This window comes from Rhinolophus sinicus, chromosome 6, assembly GCF_057876585.1.
Source record: "Rhinolophus sinicus isolate RSI-liver-muscle chromosome 6, RSI-T2T, whole genome shotgun sequence".
Taxonomy (NCBI): domain Eukaryota; kingdom Metazoa; phylum Chordata; class Mammalia; order Chiroptera; family Rhinolophidae; genus Rhinolophus; species Rhinolophus sinicus.
The window spans coordinates 50,154,488-50,178,855 of record NC_142506.1 but is presented as its reverse complement, the minus strand read 5'-3'; the positions used below and the strand labels follow the sequence as shown (position 1 = coordinate 50,178,855).

At 35.7% G+C, this 24,368-nt stretch overlaps 1 protein-coding gene across 2 annotated transcripts in view; it reads right to left on the bottom strand.

Annotated features, from left to right (window-relative positions):
• The window catches only part of FMN2 (formin 2), a 317,737-nt gene that overhangs the window by 234,484 nt on the left and 58,885 nt on the right, over positions 1-24,368 (bottom strand). The window contains exon 3 of one of the 2 annotated variants that reach the window (XM_019746843.3): positions 7,103-7,250. The exons of the other annotated variant lie outside the window; for it this stretch is intronic. Within the exon in view, the coding sequence (XP_019602402.3) occupies positions 7,103-7,250 (148 nt within the window). The remainder of the gene's footprint in view (positions 1-7,102; positions 7,251-24,368) is intronic. 2 annotated transcript variants of the gene reach the window in all.

Sequence of the window (24,368 nt, the reverse complement as noted above, 5' to 3'; positions counted from 1 at the left end):
AAATCATACAATCATATCAATAGATGCAGATAAAGCATTTGACAAGATACAACACCCATTAATGATTAAAACACAATTGTATAGAAGGAAATTACCTCAACATACTAATGGCCACATATGATAAACCCTCAGTCTAATATACTCAATGGTGAAAAACTGGAAACTTTTCTTTTAAGATCAGGAACAAGACAAGGATGCCCATTTTCACCAATGCTACTCAACATAATATTAAAAGTCTTAGCCAGAGCAATCAGGCAAGAAAAAGAAATGAAAGATATCCAAATTGGGAATGAAAGTAATACTGTCACTATTTGAAAATGATATGATTTTATGTATAGAAAATCCTAAAAACTCCACCTAAAGACTTTTATAAACAATAAACAGTAAAGTTGCCGGTTCCTCAGAAAATTAAGAATAGAACTACTGTATCACCGGGCAATCCGTCTCCTGAGTATCTACCCAAAAACTTTGAAAACACTTATTCATAAAAATATATGCATCCCTGTGTTCACAGAAGCATTCTTTACAATAGCCAAAACAACGGAAAAAACCCAAGCACACTTCAATGGATGACTGGATAAAGATGTGATACATATACACAATGGAATACTATTCAGCCATAAAAATGTGAAATATTGCCATTTTCAATAACATGGATGGATCTTGAGAGTATTATGCTAAGTGAAATAAGCCAGATGGCAAAGGACAAGAACTACATGATTTCAATTATAGGTAGGATATAAAACAAAAAGCAACAAGTAAACAACCAAAAACCCAAACTCACAGTTACATACAACAGAATGGTGGTTCCCAGAGGAGAAGGGGAGTGGGGAAAGGACAAAATGCATAAAGGGGATCAAATATATGGTGACGAAAGGAGACTTAGACTTCAGGAGGTGAGCACACAAGGGAGTACACACCCACATTATAAAGTTGTACACCTAAAAATTGTATAATATTGTTAACAAATGTTACCCCAATAAAATGAACAAAAATAAATAAAATTAAATAATTACCAAAAGTATAGCATAGCAGTAAATACGTAAGCCAGTAACAGTCATTTATTATCAAGTATTATGTATTGTACGTAATTATATGCACTATACTTTTATACGACATAGTGGTAGGTTAGCTGCCACCTGCATCACCACCAACACATGTGTAATGTGCTACAATACAACATTATGAGGGTTATGACATAACTATGTGATAGGAATTTTTAAACCCCATTATCATCTTGTTGGTTTACCATCACATATGCGGCCCCCCATTGATTAAAACATCTTAATGTGGCACATGACTGTATGACAATACTTGGTTACTTCCCACGAGTAATTAACTTTTAACATTAAAAAACAGAACAATGTATTTAATGGGTCAATACTTTTAGTTCTGTGCTTTTTCTTTTAAAACTAAATATGCTTTTGCGTGTTACCTTTACTTTTAGGTGTTATGTTAGAATCCCCTCCTCTCTGAAGATCGTTGCATTAAGGAAATCTACCTTGGACTTCGATCAATGGTGCTGTGTGTTATGACACACACAGAGCCCTACATAAAACAATGTTTCCTACATCCTAACTCTCATTCGCTGTTCATTTCAGGAAGTATAGTCCTCCAGGTAAACACTACGCAGTGTTTCAAAAGCCTTGGACATTAAAAGCGGAACAACACAAGGTTGGGTGAGGCCCCCCCCCATTCAGTGACTCAGCACAAATAGGTAAATGCATCCATCCAGAGATGGGGATAAGAACAGGATGTTATGAGCACTAGGCTCCCTTTGCAGACCTTTGGGCAGGAGCCAGGAATAAAACGTTGACACTGGGTCATTGTTGGTTTTCAAAGGAACTTGTGAGGAAAGTAACACATGAAACAATGATAATAATTATAATTACAGCAGCAAAAACTTATACCAAGCCAGTCACTGCAATCTGAATGCTAGTTCTCTACTTTAACATACATTGACTCATTTAATTCTCATAATAGCCCTATGCAGTATATGTTATTCTTATCACCATTTCACAGGTGAAGAAGAAAGTGAATAGTGTATAGGGAACTTGCCTCACGTGACAAAGCTGGTAACTGCTCTTTTATTTATTTATTTTTTTTCAACTACAGTTGGCATTCAACATTATTTTACATTAGTCTCATGTATACAGCATAGTGGTCAGACATTTACATGATTTACAAAGTGGTCCTGCCAATTAGTCTAGCACCCACTTGGTGCTACACATAGTTATTAAAATATTATTGACTGTATTCCCTATGCTGTACTTTACATCCCCATGACTATTTTGTAACTACCAATTTGTACTTCTTAATACCTTCACCTTTTTCACCCAGCACCCCAGCTCTCCCCCTCTCTATCAACCTTCAGTTTGTTCTTTGTATCCATGAGTCTGTTTCTATTTTGTCTTTTCATTTATTATGATCTTTGGATTCCAAATATAAATGCGATCATATGGTATTTGTCTCTGTCTGACTTATTTTACTTACATAATACCCTCTAGGTCCATCCACGTTATTGTAAATGTAAGATTTCATTGTTTTTATGCACCACATCTTCTTTATCCAATGATCTATTAATGTGGACTTAGGTTTCTTCCACATCAGGGCTATTGTAAATAACTGCAACGAACATAGGGGTGCATATATCTTTCAAAATACTGTTTTGGATTTCTTTGAATAAATATCTAGGAGTGGAATTGCTGGGTCATTAGGTAGTTGTATTTTTAATATCTTGAGGAACCTCCATTCTGTTTCCTATGGTGGCTGCACCAATTTTCAATCCCAGAAGCAGTGCATAAAGGTTCCCTTTTCTCCACATCCTTGCCATTTGTTGTTTGTTGATTTATTGATGACAGCTGTTCTGATAGGTGTGAGATGATATCTCATTGTGGTTTTAATTTGCATTTCTCTGATGATTAGTGCTGTTGAGCACCTTTTTCACATGTTTATCAGCCATCTTTATGTTCTCTTTGGAGAAATGTCTGTTCAAGTCCTCTGCCCATTTTTTAATTGTATTGCTCATTTTTTTTTTGGTTTTGAGTTGCATGAATTCTTTAGATTTTGGATATTAACCTTTATCAGATGCATCATTGGCAAGTATCTTCTGTCAATCAGTAGGCTGACTTATTGATTGGTTGATGGTTTCCTTTGCTGTGCAAAAATTTTTTAGTTTGATGTAGTCCCATTTGTTTACCTTATTTTTTCATTTTGTTTCCCTTGCCCAAGAAGATACATCAGAAAAAAAAATATTACAAAGAGGAAATGTCAGAGAGTTTACTGCCTGGGTTTTCTTCTAGGAGTTTTACGGTATCGAGTCCTACATTTAAGTCTTTAATCCATTTTGAGTTTATTCTTGTATATGGTATAAGAAGGGGGACCAGTTTCATTCTTTTACATGTACCTGCCCACTTTTCCCAACACCATTTATTGAACAGAGTGTCTTTTCCCCACTGGATATTCTTTCCTCCTCTGTTGTCAATTAATTGACCACAAAGGCATGGGTTTATTTCTGGGCTCTCTATTCTGTACCATTGATTTATGTGTCTAAAGGTTTATCAGTTTTGTTCATCTTTTCAAAGAACCAGCTCTTGGTTTCATTGACCTTTTTTATGGTTCTTGTAGACTCTATTTTGATTATTTCCGCTCTGACCTTTATTACTTCCTTCCTTCTACTCACTTTGGGTTTTGTTTGCTATTGTTTTTTTAGTTTTTTTAAGGTATAAGGTTAGATTATGTATTTGAGATTTTTCTTGTTTCTTTAGGTAGGCCTGTATTGCTATGAGTTTCCCTCTTAAGACTGCTTTCACTGCATCCCATAGATTTGAGGTCATTATGTTTTCATTTTCATTTGTCTCAAAGTATTTTCTTTTCTTCCTTGATCTCATTTTTAACACATTATTTAGTAGCATGTTATTTAGCCTCCATGTATTTGTGTGTTTTTCAGTTTTCTTCCTTTAATTGATTTCTAGTTTCATATAATTATAATTGTACAAGATGCTTAATATGATTTCAATTCTCTTAAATTTATTCAGACTTCTTTTGTGGCCTAACGTGTGGTCTGTCTTGGAAAATGTTCCATGAGTGCTTGAAAAGAATGTATATTCTGCTCTTTTGGGGGTGAAGTGCTGTAAAAATATCAATTAAATCCATTTGGTCTAATGTGTCATTTTAAGCCCCTATTTCATTGTTGACTTTCGGTCTGTAAGATCTACCCATTGATATCAATGGGGTGTTAAAATCCCCTGCTACGACTCTATTACTGTTGATGTCTCCCTTTATGTTGGTCAATATTTGCTTTATATATTCATGTTGGGTGCATAACTGTTTACATATCCTCATTAGATTAATCCCTTTATCACCATGAAATGTCCTTATCCATTATAGCCTTGTTTTTAAAAAGTCTATTTTGTCTGATAGAAGTATTGTGACTCCAGCTTTTTATTCATTTCCATTTGCATGAAATATCTTTCCCTGTCCTTTTATTTCTGTTTGTGTGTGTCTTTCTATTTGAAGTGTGTCTCTTGTATGCAGCACATGTATGGGTGTTGTTTTCTTATCCATTCACCCACCCTGTGTTTTTTAATTGCAGCATTTAATACATTTACATTTAAAGTGACTATTGGTGACTACATAGTTATTGCCATGTTATTACTCATATGTATGTTCTTTCTCCACCCCACCCCTTCTTCTGAAAGAAGTCCCTGTAACATTCCTTGTAATACTGGTTTGGTAGTGGTAAACTCCTTTAGCTTCTCATTGTCTGGGAAGATATTTATCTCTTCTTCAATTTTAAATGATAGCTTTCCTGGGTAGAGTTGTCTTGGTTGTAAGTTCTTGGTTTTTATCACTTTGAATATTTCATGTCAATCCCTTGTGGCCTGTAAGTTTCTGTTGAGAAACCAGCTGACGGTCTTATAGGAGCTCCCTTGTAGGTAACTATCTGCATTTCTCTTTCTGCTTTTAAGATTCTCTCTTCATCTTTAATGTTTCACATTTTAATTATAGCATATCTTGGTGTGGGCCTCTTTGGGTTCAGCTAGTTTGGGATTCTCTGTGCTTCCTGGGATTTCATATCTATTTCCTTCACCAGGTTAGGAATATTTCCCTTCATTATTTCTTCAAATAGGTTTTCATTCCCTGGCTTTCTCTTTTCTCCTTCTGGTACCACTATGATGCAAATGTTGTTATGCTTGATGTTGTACCAAGGGTCTCTTAAACTGTCCTCATTTCTTTGGGTCCTTTTTGCCTTTTGCTGTTCTGATTGGGTGTTTTTTGCTACATTATCTTCTAAATTGCTGATTCGATCCTCTCCTTTATCAAATCTACCATTGATTCCCTCTAATGTATTTATCATTTCTGATATTGTATTCTTTATTTCTGATTGGTTCTTTTCTGTGTTTTCTATCTCCATTTTTATGTTTCCTATCTCATTGTTGAAGTATTCCTTGAGATCACTGAGCATCCTTATAACCAGTGTTTTGAACTCTGTCTGATAGATTGCTTGTCTCCATTTTTGTTTAGTTCTTTTTCTGGAGGTTTGTTCTGTTGTTTTATTTAGGACATGTTTCTTTGTCTTCCCATTTTGGCTGCCTCCATGTTTGTTTCTCAGTATTAGAAAGGGCTGCTATGTCTCCCTGTCTTGGTAGAGGGGTCTTACGTAGTAGGTATCCTATGGGTACCAGTGACACAGTCCCCTGGTCACCTGAGCAAGGCAATCCAGGTGTGTCCCTTATGTGGGTTGTGAGCCTTGACTGCCATGGCACATTAGTGGGTGGGACTGATCCTCAGGCTGACTAGCTGTTAGGATTGGCCAGGACCACAGCATATGATCAGCTGTGCGAGGGCTGACCCCAAGCAAGCGATATTCATCCCGGTTGGCTCTCATGCCTGCGGACACCACCCTTTGATCGTGACACTTGTAGGGCTAATCCAGTGGTGCTCTGTTGTGGTCTGAAGCTGGCCAATGGGTGTTGGTTCTGGGACGTCTTGGGAGGAGCTTCCAGGCAGGCCAAGGTCAGCAGCTATGACTTGCCTGGGGCTATGTGGTAAGAGCTACAAAGCATTTCGCGGTTGGCTGTTGACTATGCTGGATCTGGAGGCACATGGGAGAGGCCATGCTGTGAACTGAGGTAGCTGCCACTAGTACCAAACTTGGGGTAGCTCACCAAAAGGCCAATGGCACACCCAGATCTGCCACCACCTGTTGATTGCCCATGAGGCTCAGTTGCTGAAATAGCGTCCAGTGGTATGCAAGTTAGGTGAGCCAGGATCTCAGGGAGTCACTAGAATTGGACAAGTGGTGTTCACTAAGTTAATGCAGATTCAGATTTTGTGTCAGTGATGAGTCTGTGGCCATTCAGAGAAAGTCACAGAGCACACAGATGCCAATTTCCATCCACCTAGGGCCCATGGGCCCCCAAGAGCTATCCAAGAAAGACTGCAGTGTATGTCAATGCAAAATGAAAACATAAGGAATAAAACAACAGAATTCAATAAAATATTTTTAAACAATTATGATTCTTAATTCTATATGACAAATATAAAGTGCTTTTCCAGTTTTGCACAACAAAAGGTACAAAGAGAGAAAAAATTAAAGAAATATAAATATTATATTTGAAGGCTGTGAAATTTTTAAAGATTACTTCAATTTTAGATTTAGCAAAACATATATCTCTATATTCCCTCTCCTCAGTATCCCTGAAGGTAAAGAAAAGGATTAAGAAAAGCACATGGAAACAGTAAGGAAGAAAGGCAATGGACAGAAATTTCCCTTGGGAGCTCCCTTAGCCCACACAAGTCGTGGTGCTTCAACCTCAGGTGGTGACTAGAGCTGGACGCCTGAACTAGTGGTTCTCAAACTTTATGATACACAATAATAAGTGGACAATTCCAGTGTCCCATTCCCCAAAATTCCAACTCAGCAGCCTTAATGGTGGGGCATAAGAATTTTCAATTTCATAAGTCTTCCTGTGATTTTATCTGTTATCTGTAGAATATACTCTAAGAAATACCTTGAAGAGAAACGCAAACTCACTACCCAGTAAGCACTGCATGATCTGTCACACATTTAGAACATTCGCTGGTCCCAGGGGCCTACCTGTTTCAGCACTCGTGGGCCTGAGTTCTTCATCAGGAGGGTAAGATGGTGGACAAACAGACGGGACTCGCCTGGGAAACTGCCCTTCTGTGTAATCCAGTGAGTGTGTGGGTTGACTAACTGCAGCCCAGGTGTAAAGTTGATCGTGCTATATTTAAAAATACAAAAATTTTTTAAACTATTAATTCAATATGATAAAATGTTCTCCTTGATTGTCATATTACAACATAATTTCTATCAAATATACGTGTGGGAATATGTGTATATATATTTGCACATATATAAAACATTAAAACAGCATTTTATCCTACTCAACATAGATTCATAACATAAACATGCTTTCACACAGTCATTTCATTGTCTTAACCACAGTTGTCTCACCTTCATTTCTATAGCAAAATCTAAGATTTTTTGGATGTAAAGATGTCACGTGGGCCCATAGGGAATTATAAAATCAGAAAATCCAGACATTTAACAGAGCTCCCTAAGCTAGCATCTTTAATACATTTGAATATGATGTCCCTTTAAAATCTGTTTAAACACTTGAGGCAAAATGAAAGGACAGGCTGTACTTGGGCACCACAGGACATAATAACTTCCTTGCCTTCAACTACAAAAGACCCAGGAAACTGACTTATCTTGGGTCCTGGCTGGGAACTGTTTGGGAGAGAAACCATGAAAAAGTAAAGGAAGCTGCCAAGACGAAAGAACTGGACAGGGATCTTTTGGCAAACCAAGCTCTTCTTAGATGCAGACCAACAGAATGTGGACAGAATGAGAAGGCTCCTAACCAGACCGAGTGCCAAGGAGCAAGATGGAAATCTCACAAAAGAGTCCACTTTGAGACCAATAAACACCTTGGAAAACTGCTCATTAGGGTTTCAGAATAACAAAATGATTAACCCTTGTAAGATGCATGTTCTTAATATATGCATGCCCTAGGTTTTCTGTGTGATATTTTCCTTACTTACGGTATATTCCCCTATACCTTTTGATGAACATAAAGTAAAGCAAAGAGAGTAACAGTATGTAGCAATGAAAAGCAAATTAAATCCCCCAAATACACTGTAAACACTGCGTTGAGACCACACATTGAGTTAACTGATGGACAGGCATTGCTATTTCTGTAATTTAATGAAGAAATTAAGAAATTCATAAAATATTCATCAGCATCGACAGTAAGATACAATGGGTACAGCAGTTAATTTAAGCTTTTCCTTTAGGGACAATCATTGGCCCTGAGAATTCAGATTCCTGGGGTCGGCTAGTATTGTAACAGAAAGGGTCACATTTCAGACATAGCCAAGCATTTCATACCTCTTATTAGCTTATCAGACCTCAAGTTATTCCTTTCTTTTAACTATTCCTATCTCGATCAACACCAGAGGCTTTGCTATTTAGTGTACTGAATATCAGCAGTAGCTTTTCATTGGTGAAATTAGTGGTTTGTTTAATTAACATGATGTTAGAAATGAGCTTTCATTGACGAATCTAAATGAAGGGATGCAATATACGTGGATTAGCAAAAACATCAGGGAATATCCTCATACCTACAAGAAAAGGGTAGGACTCGGGCCAGAGATGGTATCAGAGGTGGCTGACAGTGCTGCCTCCAGCCACTGGTTTAGGAAAATGTCTCTCTGCCTGCTACCAACTATTAGACACAGAATCCTGCTTCCTTTGTGTCTGTATCACAGGAAACTTTCATGTATGGTGTGGTGAAGGACCTACCCGTGTAGCAAGCTACATTTTCCCTGACAAAGGGACTCTTGCGTAGAGACCTTCATCATCCTAACAACAAACCCAAGAAGCCTCGGACTTTCTTTGCTCCACAGAAGAGACGCAGCGCCAGCAGCCAAGGGCATTCATGGTTTCACCCTTCACCGAAACACAAAGTATGCTAAAAGCACACTATCAAATCCCATGTAAACACACAAACAAAAAACCCTTTGGTCAGTCCTCCAGCCACACGCAATGACTGTCATACATCACAGTGCTATCGTGGTCATCTCAAATCCTCTCCTTTGCATGGCTCCACTAGCAGAAAATAAGCACAACACAAATGTCTTTAACGTCTACAGAAACAAATGCCAACTCTTCAACCTGAATATCACTGAAATGTTTTTACACCTCTCATCCAACCTGCCAAATTCATCTCTCCATGTCTCTGAAATCAAGCTCCACTCTACTGAAATATCCTTCCTAGGCCTCCCCACTCAGGAAATCTACTCAATCATTAAGTCGAGCTGGAATCCCACCTTACCTGGACCACTTCTGAATCAGAATGCTTACATAGAACACCTGTCATCTCTCATTTTGACAATTAATGGTCTACCATCCGGAATGGTGGTTTAGCACTTTTCCTGAGTGCATATCATCTTTCCTCAAATCAACTGAAAACTCTTTCAGCCCAGGAAGTACATACTCAGGTTCTGTAAATCCCCCCTAGCACTTGACCATGTTAAGATGGCTGCATAAAAGCCACTTAATGTCCACTGAATTAACACACTTGTCAGAGAAAAAGAAATAACAACAGAGATGGCTTGTCAATATGAGCAGCAGCTGTAGCTGACACTCATTTTCTTCACTTGCTTAACAAGCTACCGAAGGGGTACTTTCTGGGTATCATACAGAAAACAAAGTTATCAAGTTATCTGTTATAATACATTACATCTAAACCTGTTAGCAATTACACAATATAAAGAAAAACATGGAGTAAACAAAACTCCTAGGATACAATCAGTGTTGCACACTAGACAAATCTCATAACTTTATGGAGCCAAGCTGTTTTCGTAAGTAAATCAGGAAAAACATGTGTCCCTGTCTTTTTTATAGGGCTGGCCTGAGGCAAGCGCAACAACTATGTGGAAATAACTATGAAAACTACATGGTGTTATTCAAAAATAACACACCCTGAGTACTATTTGTTTTGATTTTCTAAAAATCTGTTTGATTATAATAATCACACATTACAGCCTGTATTTAAAAAATAAATCCTTTTCAGAGAATTCAAAATTGTCCCATGTATACATCAGTATCTCTACAGAACCAGCACCAGATCTTTGCTATTTGATGAGAAGCTAGGTGAGAAAACTTTTGTCTTGGGATTTGTGCTGACTGTCACAAGTTCTGTATTCAATTAATAATTGTCCTGTGACACTTCCTCAACTATCCATGAGTGTCTTTTTCTCTGATGTATTTCTGTTTAACATTTCAGGACTGGATGTTATTTTCCCACGTGGTGTATATATGCTTCTTGGTAGCTATTCCCATATCTTACATCCCTTTGTTTTCCCCAGGACATTATTATGTATATACAATAGACACAGTGAGTATTAAGGAACTGCAAGGGTCAAGGCAATAAAAGTTGTATTTTAATAAATCAAATCATAGTTTTATATCTGCATTAAAACAGGGAAGTTTTTCCCATGGCACTACACCACTCCTTTAAATTCTTAAGGTTTTGACTTTTGTTAAACTAGATAATTTCTTACTATTAAATAAACCAAATACAGGCTTTCTACCAAAAGCAAATAAGAATGGCATAAATAGACCACGGGCCTCGAAATAGAAAAAAAAAAAAGTTACTTTTAGCAGCTATTTCTCCATCTTTATAACTGGGTCATAAATAAAAATCCCCCAGATAACTCAGAGCTACAATCCACAAATACTTTATTTTAGAGAGTCCTCTAGAAAATGACAGTGCTCAAAGTTAGGGGTTCTAAGAGCTCTTCACTGAGCTTTTTATAGCAAAGGTGAGAGTCTGGTTACCACCTTAAAATATTGCAGGCTAACATTTTTCTGATAGTGCTGTATGCAAGAACACTTCATTGCCCATTAGTCTGTATATTAAAACAGAATAAAAATTACTGTCTGAGAGAACTGTTGCCCTTCCCACTGGTATTCCTATGAGTCATCGGTGAATGGAGACAGGATGTCCATACATGTGGGAATAAATCTTAGTTTGGGTTCCCCACTTCTTAAGCTCTCAGCACTGCCCCAGCTTAAGTGTCTCTCAAGGCCAGTGTATCTGTATTTGAGGGGTAACATATAGTAACTAACTGTATCCCAGATATTCCAGGAAGTACAGTCTCCCACCAAATAGCAAAAGTGCCTGAGGGGGGAAAAATGTTACAAAACACCTAAAAGCAAGCAGTTCAGCCATTTGATTACAGGTACTCTAAAATCTACCCCTTGAGTGATAGGTAAAATCGACTGCTGCCAGAGCAGGACTCTTTACCTACGAGTGGTCATACTGGCCTCAAGAATTGCTTCAACCAAACTGTGCTTGGCTGTAACCTCAAAGAAAGACCTCTAGGTCCACTGGAAGAAGACTGTTGAAAACGTTCAATCTGTTCACAATATTTTTCACAGGAGGGTTCTGAGAATAAATTTATTTCTTATTTTAGAACTTCATAGATTTACCTGTAAATCATTAAACAGTTGGATGATATTTTGAATGTATCTGTCCTTTTTTCACTCTTATGGACCATTGTGTTGCTCAGATCTGCTTTCTGTTTTGGCTATTAGAAAATCTGAAATAAGTACATGGTCCACCTGTCACATGTTTCAGGGTTCCAGAATACATGTTTTTGATTAGCCGCTTTCTTGTCCGCATTTTATATCGCACTTCAGTTTTATTTTATTTTCTTTTTTTTTTTTTCACTGTTAGCTAATTTCTATCTTATGGTGTCTGAGTTTTCTTACTAATCATTGTAAATAGTTTTAAGAATAAGGTGGCAATGACTACATTATTAGTACTGGGGAAATAATGGAAGATCCATTTATTTATCTATTTTAACTCATTTAAACTTTTTAATAGATGACTGACTGGATAAAAGGTACTGATAGTAGATTGAATTGTTCTCACAACATTTTAGTTTGCACTGATCATTTAATTACAAAAAAGCAACCGAACAACTCTATTGAATTTCCTTAGGGTGGGGGACATCAGAAAAACAATAACTAATCAGTACCACACACAACAGCATCCACTAGGTATATTATGTTCCAATCTTTCTTTGAATGTTTTTTGTAGCTGTAATCAGAGTGCACAGCTTTTATAAATAACATGCTATAAATTTTTAATTCACTGCATCATCTTAAACACTTAAAATTTATATTTCTGCCAAAATGTCTGCTACAATCTTGACACAATTAACACTGTACTGTAGCCATTTAATTAGCTGTAGATAGAACATGCGAATGCAACTGTACAAAGCATCTCAACTTCATTTAAATAAGTCATAAACCTCAGGTGGGTGGGGCATTAGAGGGCTGGGTAAAAAAGCTGAAGGGATTAAGAAGTACAAATTGCAAGTTCCAAAAAAAACAAGTCATGAAGATGTAAAGTACAACTTAGGAAATAAATCCAATAAAATTGTAATAACTATGCATGGCGTCAGATGGGTACTAGACTTATCTCTGGGTAATTACTTTGTAAAGTATATAAATGTATAATCACTATGTTGTACACCTGAAAATCATAAAATATTGAATGTCAAGTATAACTTGAAAATTAATTTTTTAAAAGCAACATCAAAAATTTATAAACCTGGAAGGTACAGTATATAAAAATGACAAATACAATAGGATAATTAAAAAATATCAAGAAGACTAAATCCAAAAATGAACTGAGGTTTTTGAAAACGTTTCAGGATACCATATAAACCAAAAGAAGCACTTACATTACTACCAGTGAGATTGCAAACTGGTACAAATTTTCTGGAGGGGCACTGAATATTAAAAGAATTTAAAAACTGATCCCTTTGGAACCAGCAATTCTACTTATAGAAGTTTTCCCTAGGGAAAATAAATGACTGATATGCAAAAATATTGACAAACTAGAATATATTTATTCAGTATTATTTATGTTTAAAAAAGGGGAAAAAGTATAATTTCCAAAAAAAAAAAATAGCAATATGAATAAAAAATAATAGTATGCACAAACATCTAAATGCCATTAAAATCATATAACATCAAGTGCCTGATGAAATTTCGTTCCTGATATGTTGACAGGTGAGAGTAATTAGCTATAAATCATTAGCACATTGTAAAAATAATACATGAGGTAATGACAGAAAAAGTTATTAGAATCAACTCTTCTGCTGGAGACTAGAAAAGAAAAACCACAATTATTTTTGCACCAACCTAATATATACACACACATATACATATATGTAATATATACACACATATGCATGTATGTTAAAGGCAAAAGGAAAAAGAGTATTAAAGTGTGTTAGGGAAGAATTAGCAAGCCGTGATGCAGTGGAGGACAGGCACCTAGGGAGTAGAGGCTGACGGGTCACTTTTCTTTTTGTTCCGAGTATTACTATGACAGTTTGAGGGCATTTTACCAGGGGAAAAGGAATGGAGGACAGTGTCATCAAAGCAGGTTTGCCCTAGTGACACCCCTTGCTTTGCTTAGGATCCAAAAGACCATCCCACTAGAAATAAAGGTAACTAGAAGTTGACAGGTCTTCTCAGGGCTGAAATTCAACTTCAAATCATCTAAATCCCTGAATACACTTCAAGGCGACCCTAGAATGTTAGGGCCACAGGCCCCTGGCAAAAGCAAACATAAATCCTACCTGGAAAAAGATTATGTCAATCTAGGTATCTGCATAGCATAAAATAAAAAGAACTAGAAACATGGAGACACAGATCAAAAATAAACAGAAAATCAATAGAAAGATAGACAATGGAAAAGACACACAGGGTCCTCAGATATTGATATTATTAGGCACATATTTTTAAATAATTATGTTTAATATCTTCATGAACATAAAAACAAAATATAGAATTTCAATGCTAAACTGTACACAATAAAATTGAAAAATTCTAAAATCGTTAAGTAACCAAATTTAAACTACTCAAAGATGTGTTTAACAGTAAATTAGAAACAGCTGAATAGAGAATTAGTACATTTGAAGAGCGGTCAAAAGAAACTGGAATGAAACACACAGAGTAAAAGGATGGAAAATAATTGCACAGAATAAGACATATAACATACAGTGAGAAACTATAACTATAACCTATAGATGACTGGATTTCCTGAAGGAGAGGAAAACAGAGAGACAGTAACAGAGAAGAGTCATTCAAAGAGAGCTGATAATGTTGAAAAATGAGAGAAGGCATCAAGCCAATGATCTCAGAAGCCCTATGAAACCTAGAAGAATAAATATATATAAATCCACACACAGGTGCATAATAACAAAACTTTTGATCAAAAAAAAAAAGATTTTTTTAAATAAAATCTTAAAAGTAGCCACAAAAAATTAGATTACCGTCAAAGAAGCAATAAATACACTATTTTGTTAAGAAGGCATTGTTATTGGAAGCTAGAAGATAGTAGAATAATCTCTCTACAATACTGCAACAGTCTACTAGAATCCTATGTCCTATAAAAACATCTTTTAAGAAGATAAATGAAAGAAACCTATTTAAAAAAATAAAAATACTAGAGAATTTGTCAACTAGAAGACCTGCACTAAAGAAATATAAAAAGGTGCTCTTCAGGCAGAAAGAAAATAATTGCAAATAGAATCCCAGAGACACAGTAAGAAAGAAAGTAAAGCAAAGAGATTAAATAAACACGTATAGTATAAACAATAATATTAATATTTTAAGGGGTTTAATATAGACCTTAATATAGTTTATTTTAATATAGAGAATTAAAATAAAAGAAAAACAACATAAAACAGGGGTGAAATAAATTAAGTGAAATAATTTAAAAATTGCTTAATTTGTCCAGAAATAGGTAAAAGTACTAAAATAAAGCAAAAATGTGTGTTGTTTTTAAAGACAGTCACTAAGAGAAGGGCAAGCGTATATAATTTACAAACAACCAGAGGGAAAAATGAAATAATGAAAAATACTTAATGAATCCCCAAAAACAAAAAAATATAGAACAGATGAAGCAAGTACAAAACACATAACAAAACTGTATTTTAGATCCAAACACCTCAACAGTTGTATTAAATGTAAAATGACTTACTAATATTTCAGGAAAAAATAAAAGACTATTGGACTGGATAAAAAATTAACTCCAAGTATATGCTCTTTATAAAAGATACAATGAAAGAAATAAGGAACTATATAAGATTAAGATTATATAAGATTAAGATTATGCAATATATAAGATTAAGGTTATATAATATATAAGATTAAGATTACCAGGAAGGAAAAAGATATTAACTAAATAAAGCAAATACAGCTTTATTAATGCCAAATAAGAAAGCTTTAATGCAAAAAACATCTGAATAAATAAAGAAGACAACACACTATTGATAAAAATTTATAAATAAGGGAAATAAATAATTCTGAAATGTATGCCTTAATAATATGGACTCAAAGTACATGCAGCAAAAATTGGCAGAGATACAGGAGAAAGGACATATCCTCAAATGTAGTGGAGATAACTTTCCCAATAACTGCTAGAATGAAAAGAAAAAAAGAGTCAGTAAGGATATGAAAGATCTGAAAAACATGATCAGCAAATTTACCGAATGGACTTACGTAGAACATTTAACCCAAAGCATTCTTTTCAAGCACACACAGCACATTTATGAAAAATGACCACTTCTTGGGCTCTACAGTAAATCTCCACAAACAGCAACATATTGAAATGATGAAGAATGTTATTTTCTTAACAAAATGCAATTAAATTAATAATCAGTAATAAAAAAGAAAATCCCAATTTGTTTGGAAATTAAGAAATACAACTCTATCTCACCCATTATTCAAAATAGACAACAGAATCAAAATTAGAAAATGTTTTTAAACGAATGATAATGAAAACATTATAAACCATAATGATTGGAATGCAGTTAGTAATGTTTAGATAGCAATTTTTAGGTTTAAATGCCTATCTTAAAAAGATAAAAGGCTGAATAATCAATAAGTTAAATATCCATCTCAAGAATAAAGGAGAAAAAAAGAAATCTGTGTAGAGATAATCAGAAAAGCATTTGATAAAATTCATCTCCCATTCATCTCAGATATTCTCAGAAACCTAAGAAGAATACTTGCTTAATCTGATAAAGAGCAATTTAAAATAGTGAAATGTTGAAGGTTTGTCCTTTTCAGTTTGGGAATGAGAGAATAATGCCACTATCACCATTCTTTAATTTAGCAATTTTTTTAATCCAGTCTAGAAATTGTCAAATAAATAAGACAAAAAGCCTAAATAAATAAAATTGCCATTATTTATGATGACATCATCGTATACATAAAAATTTCAAATAAACAAACAGATAAATTACTAGAAACAATAAAGTTTGAATGGTTGTCAAATACAAAATCAATATACAAAAATAAACTCTATTTGTCCATCAGAAAACACAAAATAAACTTGTTGAAGAGGATATTCTCTTCAACAAACGGTGCTGGCAAAACTGGGTAACGACATGCAGAAGCATGAAATTTGTCCCCATCCTCTCACCACTCACAAAAATTAACTTGAAGACTTAAACATAGGGCCCGAGACCATAAAACTTTTAGAAAAAACATACAAGCTAGCAATGATTTTTTTTTGATAGAAAGCACAAACAAAAGAAGAAGAAAATCAGTAAGCGGTACTACAAACTTAAAAGTTTCTGCACAGCAAAAAAAAAAAATGAAAAGGCAACCTACGAAGTGGGAGAAATTGCAAACCATGTATCAAAAAGGGATTAACATCTAAAATTTATAAAGACCTTATACAACTCAATAACAACAACAAAAGGTAAAAAATGTGCAGAGAAACTAATAAATAGAGATTTTTCCAAAGAAGACATCCCAATGGCCAACAGATCAATGAAGAGATGCTCAATATCACTATCATCAGGGAAATGGAAGTCAAAACCACAACATCACCTCACACCGGTATCTATCAACAACTACTTTCAATTGTAATGGATTTAATGCTCCAATCAAAAGACAAAGCATGGCTGAATGGATTAAAAAAAAAAAAAAAAAGACCCTTATATATGCCACCTACAAGAGACTCACTTCAGATTGAAAGACACACACAGACTCAAAGTAAAAGGATGGAAAAAAATACTTCATGAAAATGGGAAAACAAAACAAAACAAGTTGGGGTAGCAATACTGATACCAGACAAAATAGACTTTAAAACAAAGGCTATATAACAAAAGAGAAAAAGGACCGAGTAATACCATTTCGGGGCATTTATCCAAAGAAACACAAAACGCTACTTCAAGGGGATGTGTGCATCCATATGTTCACTGCAGCATTGTTTAAAGTGGCCAGTGTGGAGGCAGCCTGGGTGTCCATGGACGGATGAGTGGATAAATAGGAGGTGGACAGATATACAATGGGATATTGCTCGGCCAGGGAAAGGAATGCATTTTTGCCAATTGTGTCGGCATGGATGGACCTGGAGGGTATTGTGCTGAGTGGAGTATGTCACACAGAGAAAGACAGATGCCATGTGATTTCACTTATATATGGAATCTAAAGAACAAAATAAACAAACAAAACAGGAACAAACTCAGAGATACAGAGAACATTCTGAAGGTTGCCAGACGGGAGAGGTATTGGGGGATGGTGAAAAAGGGGAAGGAATTAAGAAGTACAAATTGGTGTTAAACAGTACTCATGGGGAAGTAGGGTACAGCATAAGGAATACAGTCAATAATATTGTAATAACTATACATGGTACCAGATGGGTACTAGACTTATTGAGGTGACAGATGGGAGGGGGATTGGGGAGCAGGATGAAAAAGATGAAGGGATGAGAAAGTACAAATTGATAGTTACAAAAAGTCACAGGGACGTGAAGTAAAGCGTAGGGAACACAGTCAATAATATTGTAAAAATTATGTATAGTGCCAGGAGGGTACTAGACTAGTCAGGGGATCACTTCATAAATTATATAATTTAGTCTCACCACTGTGCTGTATGCCCATAACTAACATAAAATAATATTGAATGTGAACTGTAATTGAAAATTTTTGAAAAGGGGAAAAGGTGAATGAGAGTAAGAGGTTCAAATTCCAGATATAAAACAAATAAGTCATGGGATGTAATGCACAACATAGGGAATATAGTCAATAATATTTATAGCGTGGTACAGTGTCAGATGGTTGCTGGACTTTATCATGGTGATCACTTCTTTAGGTATATAAATGTTGAATAACTAAGGTGTACACCTGAAACTAATATAATATTGTATGTTAGCTACATAAAAATGTTTAAAAAATGAGCAAGAAACTTCAAAGAAATATACATAAATAAAAATGAAAAAGTTATTAACAACGTGAATAATCAGAGAAAGTTAAAAATACAGTGACATAACATTACACATCAACCAGAATGGTTAAAATGATAAAAAATAATTTTTAAAAAAAGAGTGACAATACCTAAGTTGCCAAGAATCCATAGCAATGGAAATTCTCATACTGCTAAAGGAACTGTAATATTGTAAAACCACTTTGAAAAAACATTTAGCCACATCTCATAAAGCTTAATATATGCACACCTTATGACCCAGCATTTCTGTTCCTAGGTATTAGGTTGGTGCAAAAGTAATTGTTGTTTAAAAGGTTAAAAATTGCCAAAAAAAAGCAATTAGTTTTGCACCAACCTAATATATACCAAACAGAAATGTACACACATATTCATCAACAGAAATGTACAAATATCTATAACAGTATTATTTGTAATCACTCAAAAGAGTAAACAGATATAGTAAACAGATATACAAAAGAGTAAGCAGTCATAAACAGCAGAATATCTACATAAAATATGAATTCTTCACACAAAGGGAAAACTACAAAAATAAAAATAAGCGCAACTTCACAGAAACATAAATGTACACAAAAGAAGCAGACACAGAAGAATGAATACAAGGGATCTTTACATCAAAGTTTCAGAAGCAGGTAAAATTACAGTGTTTTAGGACCATACCAGTGTAGCAAAGTCCTAATGAAAAGGAGATTGTGGTTACTGTACAAGTCAGGACATTAGTTACCTTTGGCAGCAAGGAGTGGGGATGAGAGGAATTTTTGAAGATGCTGCCAATATTTTATTACTTGAGCTAGGCAACATTCACAGAGGTGATCAATCTGTGATACATCATTGAGCTGTACCTCTGTACTTTTCTATGTGTAAGAGCTGTATTTCCCATTATAAAAGCTTTAAGGGAAAAAAAAAAAAAAAAAAACCAAAAACAAACGAATCCAACAGCCTGAGCACCTTATGTTGAAAAATAAACTGACCAAAAATACGTGGCTGTATTTCTATCCGGCTCCACTGATCTCTGTGTCTACATGTGTATCCTTATGCTTGTACCACACTGTCTTTAAAAATGCAGCTCTACCGTCAGTTTTGAAATCAGGTGGTATTTCTATGTCGGCCACCTTTGTTCCCTTGAGCTGGACCCAGGTAATGGGGGGCGTCTCACCCCCTTTGCCTGACACTGGACTGCACTCTCTGCCCACCATTCCCACAGTGGGAGCTGTTCCAAGAATGAAGCTTTGAGAAAGTAAGGTGTTGAGACCATCTGGATCGTACATATAACTGAACCCAGTTAAGACCTCTACATAAACTTTTAAGGTTTGGCTGGCAGGTGCAGAGATCTCCTCATCTTTCAGCAGCTGAAGACAAGTCTCATAAGTAAGTTCCCTTGCTTATTAAAAACACCACGGACCAATCTGGAGTGGTCTGCCTCTTTCCTCTGTGTCACCCTGCCCTGTATGTACAGGAGCCAGTTTGCAAATCAGCAACTGCCAAGCGTTTTTATTATGAATGGGTGTTAAATATTGTCCACGGTTTTCTCGGCATCTACTGAGACAACCATATAATTCTCTCCTTTATGCTTTGATTGATATTCAGATGTTAAATCAACATTTCATTCCTTTTTAGATATTGCTGGATTAAGTTTGCACATATTTTGTTAAGGAATGTCCTACATATTTCATTGGGGATACTGTCTGTAGCTTTCTAATAATTTTGTCTGGTTCTCATATCAGGGAAATTTCAGCCTCATAAAATATAGAATTCCCTTCTCTATTTTTTGAAAGAACCTACGTAGGACTGATATTTCTTCTTTAAAGGTTTGGTGGAATTTACCTCAGCCCAACGTTTTCTTTGCTTTGTTAATAAGCTTGTTTTTTCAATGACAAGAAACTTTAAAAGCCGGCACCCAAACTTAATACTAAAAGACAACTGTGCATATGTGTACATATATGTATGCAAATAATTCTTGTTCACTGAGAGGGTTTGAAAATTTTGTAAGGGTGCACGAAAAAGAAAAACATCCATGCTGCCATGACCATGACATTGAACTTTTATAAATTTTCAAATTCTCTCTAGAGAGGGTAACTAGAACCAAAAACAAGAAATGGCAGTCAGAGTTGTCCGTAAATGGAATGGGATCGCCTCACACTCTCCGAGCCTATGAGAACGGCATACGTGGGTTATCTGTCTTGGCTGTCGTTTGGAATACAGTACATTTCACTTCGAAGATCCTATTCACTTGTTTCACTAGCCATCCATCAACCTACAGTGAGAACAAAGCAGTTCCTGACTCAGAAGGGTGAGAAATATTATTTTGAGCTTCATAATCAGAAAAAGAGAGGTGACGTTTCAGGTTTGTCAGGAGGGGGCTGCTACTGTCCAATAGAGAAACCAAAGGAGTTAAAAATAAGGGCGGAGAAAAATAATTTTGAGCCTGGAAAAGTGAAGAATGTCTTCCAAATGTCTAGAGGCCATCAAGAAGACACTAACATAATACTTTTCATTTCTAATGAGGCTCCAGCAGCTCACTTTATGCTCCAGTACATCAGATGGGAGATAGCTAAAAAGAGCAATTCTATAGGGTAGGCTTAGAAAACCACAGGAAAAGGTTGTCTTTAGAAGTTTGTAGTAGTTGAACAAACAGGCCAACTTCTCAAAATTTCTTGTGAGTCTCTGACTCTATTGTATCACAAGAATATTCTACCATCAGCAACATAATTCAAACAACATACAATCCAAGCATTACAAGAATCAAAACAAAGTAGGCTGTTTAGAGGGGAAACAGTTTGTATAGTGACTTTTCTCAAATCTTTTTGTGGGCTCCAGATAAAAGAGCGCACATTAGTGTGTGTAGCGCTTAGGCTATTCTCACCACAACTAAAGACAGGGAACTGGAAATAGTGTAACTCCTGTTTGCGATTATCTTCATCGAGGATGTGATTGAGCACAGTATCACTCCAAATACTGTTACTCCAAATACTTAAGATATTAGTTGGAAAGAAAAACATCACATGAGTTCTCTTTGCCAAGCACCACCAACACAGTGTTTGGTTGGGGAGTTATGGGTATTCACATGAGGATGACAATTAGAGTTGTCATCCAATTAAAGAATTAAAATTACAAAGAATAAATAACAAATATAATATTAAACATACACACATGGCATTAATTAGCTCAATTCTTAAGAGACGTTACTTCTGAATGGAAATCCTTAAATTAATAATATTCAGCCCACCATTTTCTCAACTAGAGATTTTAAGAGAATGTGGACCAAACAGAGGATGCATTAGAGGTTCAGAAAAAACTTAATGAATAGTTAACCAGGCACAGTTACTGGACAGGTGCACTGGTCACACAATACTCTGACAAGAGAGACTGCGAGATCCTTTTAGTACGTTGTTCAAACTTGGGCATGGGGAAGAAAATGCAGTTATGTGATTTTTAAAAGTACTTGACCTAAATTTAGAAGTTCATTTCTGTTCAACTTGACATCTGAATTGATGCAGGAAGAAAAACTGCATCACTCAAGTCTAAATGTCTCTTTCCTAATCATACATTAGGGAGAAAATGTGTCTAAACAACCTTGCTTGTGGCAATGGATAAGAACACATCATGTAACATCAATAATCCTCTATCATCATACCTGGGGGAGGGGGTGAGTTGACTTACACAAGGTCACAGCAAATCCAGAAAAAGAAAGTGAGCTTTTCCAATATCCAACTATGCACTTAAGCTTTCCTGTCATACAGAGCTTATACTCTGAGACCTTGAAAATATGTTTATTTTTCTTTTTTTTAAATCCAAGCTGAATACAACTACAAATAGAAGAGGTAGGATATTACGGCAATTTAGGAGGATACCTTTGGAGTTTAAAAAATTAATTTAAATCCTCATTCCCACTCTTAGTTTTGAGCAAATTATTTAATATCCCTGGAGCTCAATTTCCCCTCTGTAAAATGAAGATAATTTTTGCAAATCATTGTCTCAGGCTCTAGTAAATGTTCAATAAATAGCACCGACTACAGTTATTAATAATAGTTAGAATTATAACCATTTACTACATTCACCTTCAGGTAACCCAGACATGACGGAGACTGTTCTATTATAATACTTCTTCTGAAAAAAGTAAAAACAAATCATATAGTATAGCAGTGCACACACTATAGCAAAGGCTATTATGTCCGTTAAGGAAAGCGTTAAACTAATATAATGATGACTAAGAAAGCACCATTTTAGTGAAGTCACACATTCCCACAGATTTCTCACTGCCACACACATACTTCAGTTCTCAGTAGTAATTAATTGTGAGCAACTAATTTATTCCAGATACACTGGGAAATGCCATAAGTTATCTACCTTTCTACAACTTCAGAAGATGGTCATCCTATAAAGTATTAGCATTATAAAGTACAGCATTGTAAGGGAAACAATAATTTGTCATAGTAAACATTGTAAGGTGCTAGGTAAATCTATAGTCTTATAAAGCCAATAGTTACATGCCTTCTATCACCAAAAAATGTTTAACTTTCATTTTCTAGATTTCAGCAAGTACAATTAAGAGTAAATGTAAGAGTTCTCATGAAAGGATACATTATTTTCTTTCTTTTTATTTTAACTCTGTAAGATGATGAACGTTAACTAAATCCATTGTGTTAACCATTTAACAATATATGTAAATCAAACCAGCATGCTGTATACATTAAACTTATACAGTGAGGAATGTCAACTGCTTCTCAATAAAACTGGAGAAATAAAATGCTTTACAAAAAGAGCAAATAAACGTAAAATTTTAAAATTCTATTGTTCTGCCACTCGTTCGAAAGCTTTCAAAAGCCTTCTCAAGTAGCAAAATACAGTTTTTGTTTGTTTCTGGATCTTATTTTTCTTCTCATTTTTCCTATGTATTGTTGCCCACATGATTAACAATTGTACCTATAAATGTAAAACATACCACTTCCTCGGTGATTCTGAATAAACTGCAGATGTTCAAATTCCACCTTCTTGGTCAAAACATTTTGCTTTATCTTTTCTGGACACAGGTCCTGACACACCTTTTCTATTTTGCATAAGGGCTTTCCACTACGAGAAAGTGGGTTAGTTCTCCTACCATCCCAGGCCCATCCAAGATACTTCCAGCCTGCCAGCTCCAGCCTGATCTAATGTAGCTATTAAAAGTGTTAAAAATAAAACAAAATAAAGTAAATCCCTCTATTGACTCAAGTTCACGGTCTCTATTTCAGAATTAACCCTAGTATTACTGTCTCTTACACTATTACAGGAAATAGTCTCTTGACTCAGCATTATCTCCCTAGCACTTCCTTTGAAATGCAGCATTAGCAACCTAGATGAGTTAAAAAGAAACTCCTCTGCAGAGAATGTTTCCTTCTGCAGAGGCCTCTTTTCGGTGATACCAGCTTATAAAAGTCCAAATTTTAGCTGCATCTAATTAGATTTGATATGCCACTATCAAGATGGTCAGCTTTTTTTTCATACTGTAGCTAGGAGTTCTTTTATCAACTAACAAATTATGAATTGTCCATCAAAAATTTTGAGGATGAATTATTAAAAATTACTCCACAAAACATTTTCCGAATATGATGTCAGCAGCAAGGAGATATGAGAAGAACTCCAGGTCTCTCCCCTTGAAGCTGCAACATGTTGGACAGTTGTAATTCAACAAATGATTCCTTGCTTAACACACAAACACATTTAAGAGATCCACACATGGAGACATCTGAAGATGGGAGCATCTAAGCAAACAGGGGAGATGGACAGCGTAAGGACAGAGACAAAAGCCAGCGCAGTCTGGTGCTCATTATGTCCCTAAAGGACATGACAGCAGTGGAGGGTCCAGGTGCAACCCCCACTTGGGCAAACCAGAGGGGCAGAGACAGCAATCAAGCCTGGGTGGCCGGCACACATTATGCTGTGCCCAACATCAGGGGCAAAGAAGCGGAATAAAGGCTGGCAGCATTCCACAGCCTATCAGCCCTGAACAGATGCTGGAACGCGCAAACTCCAT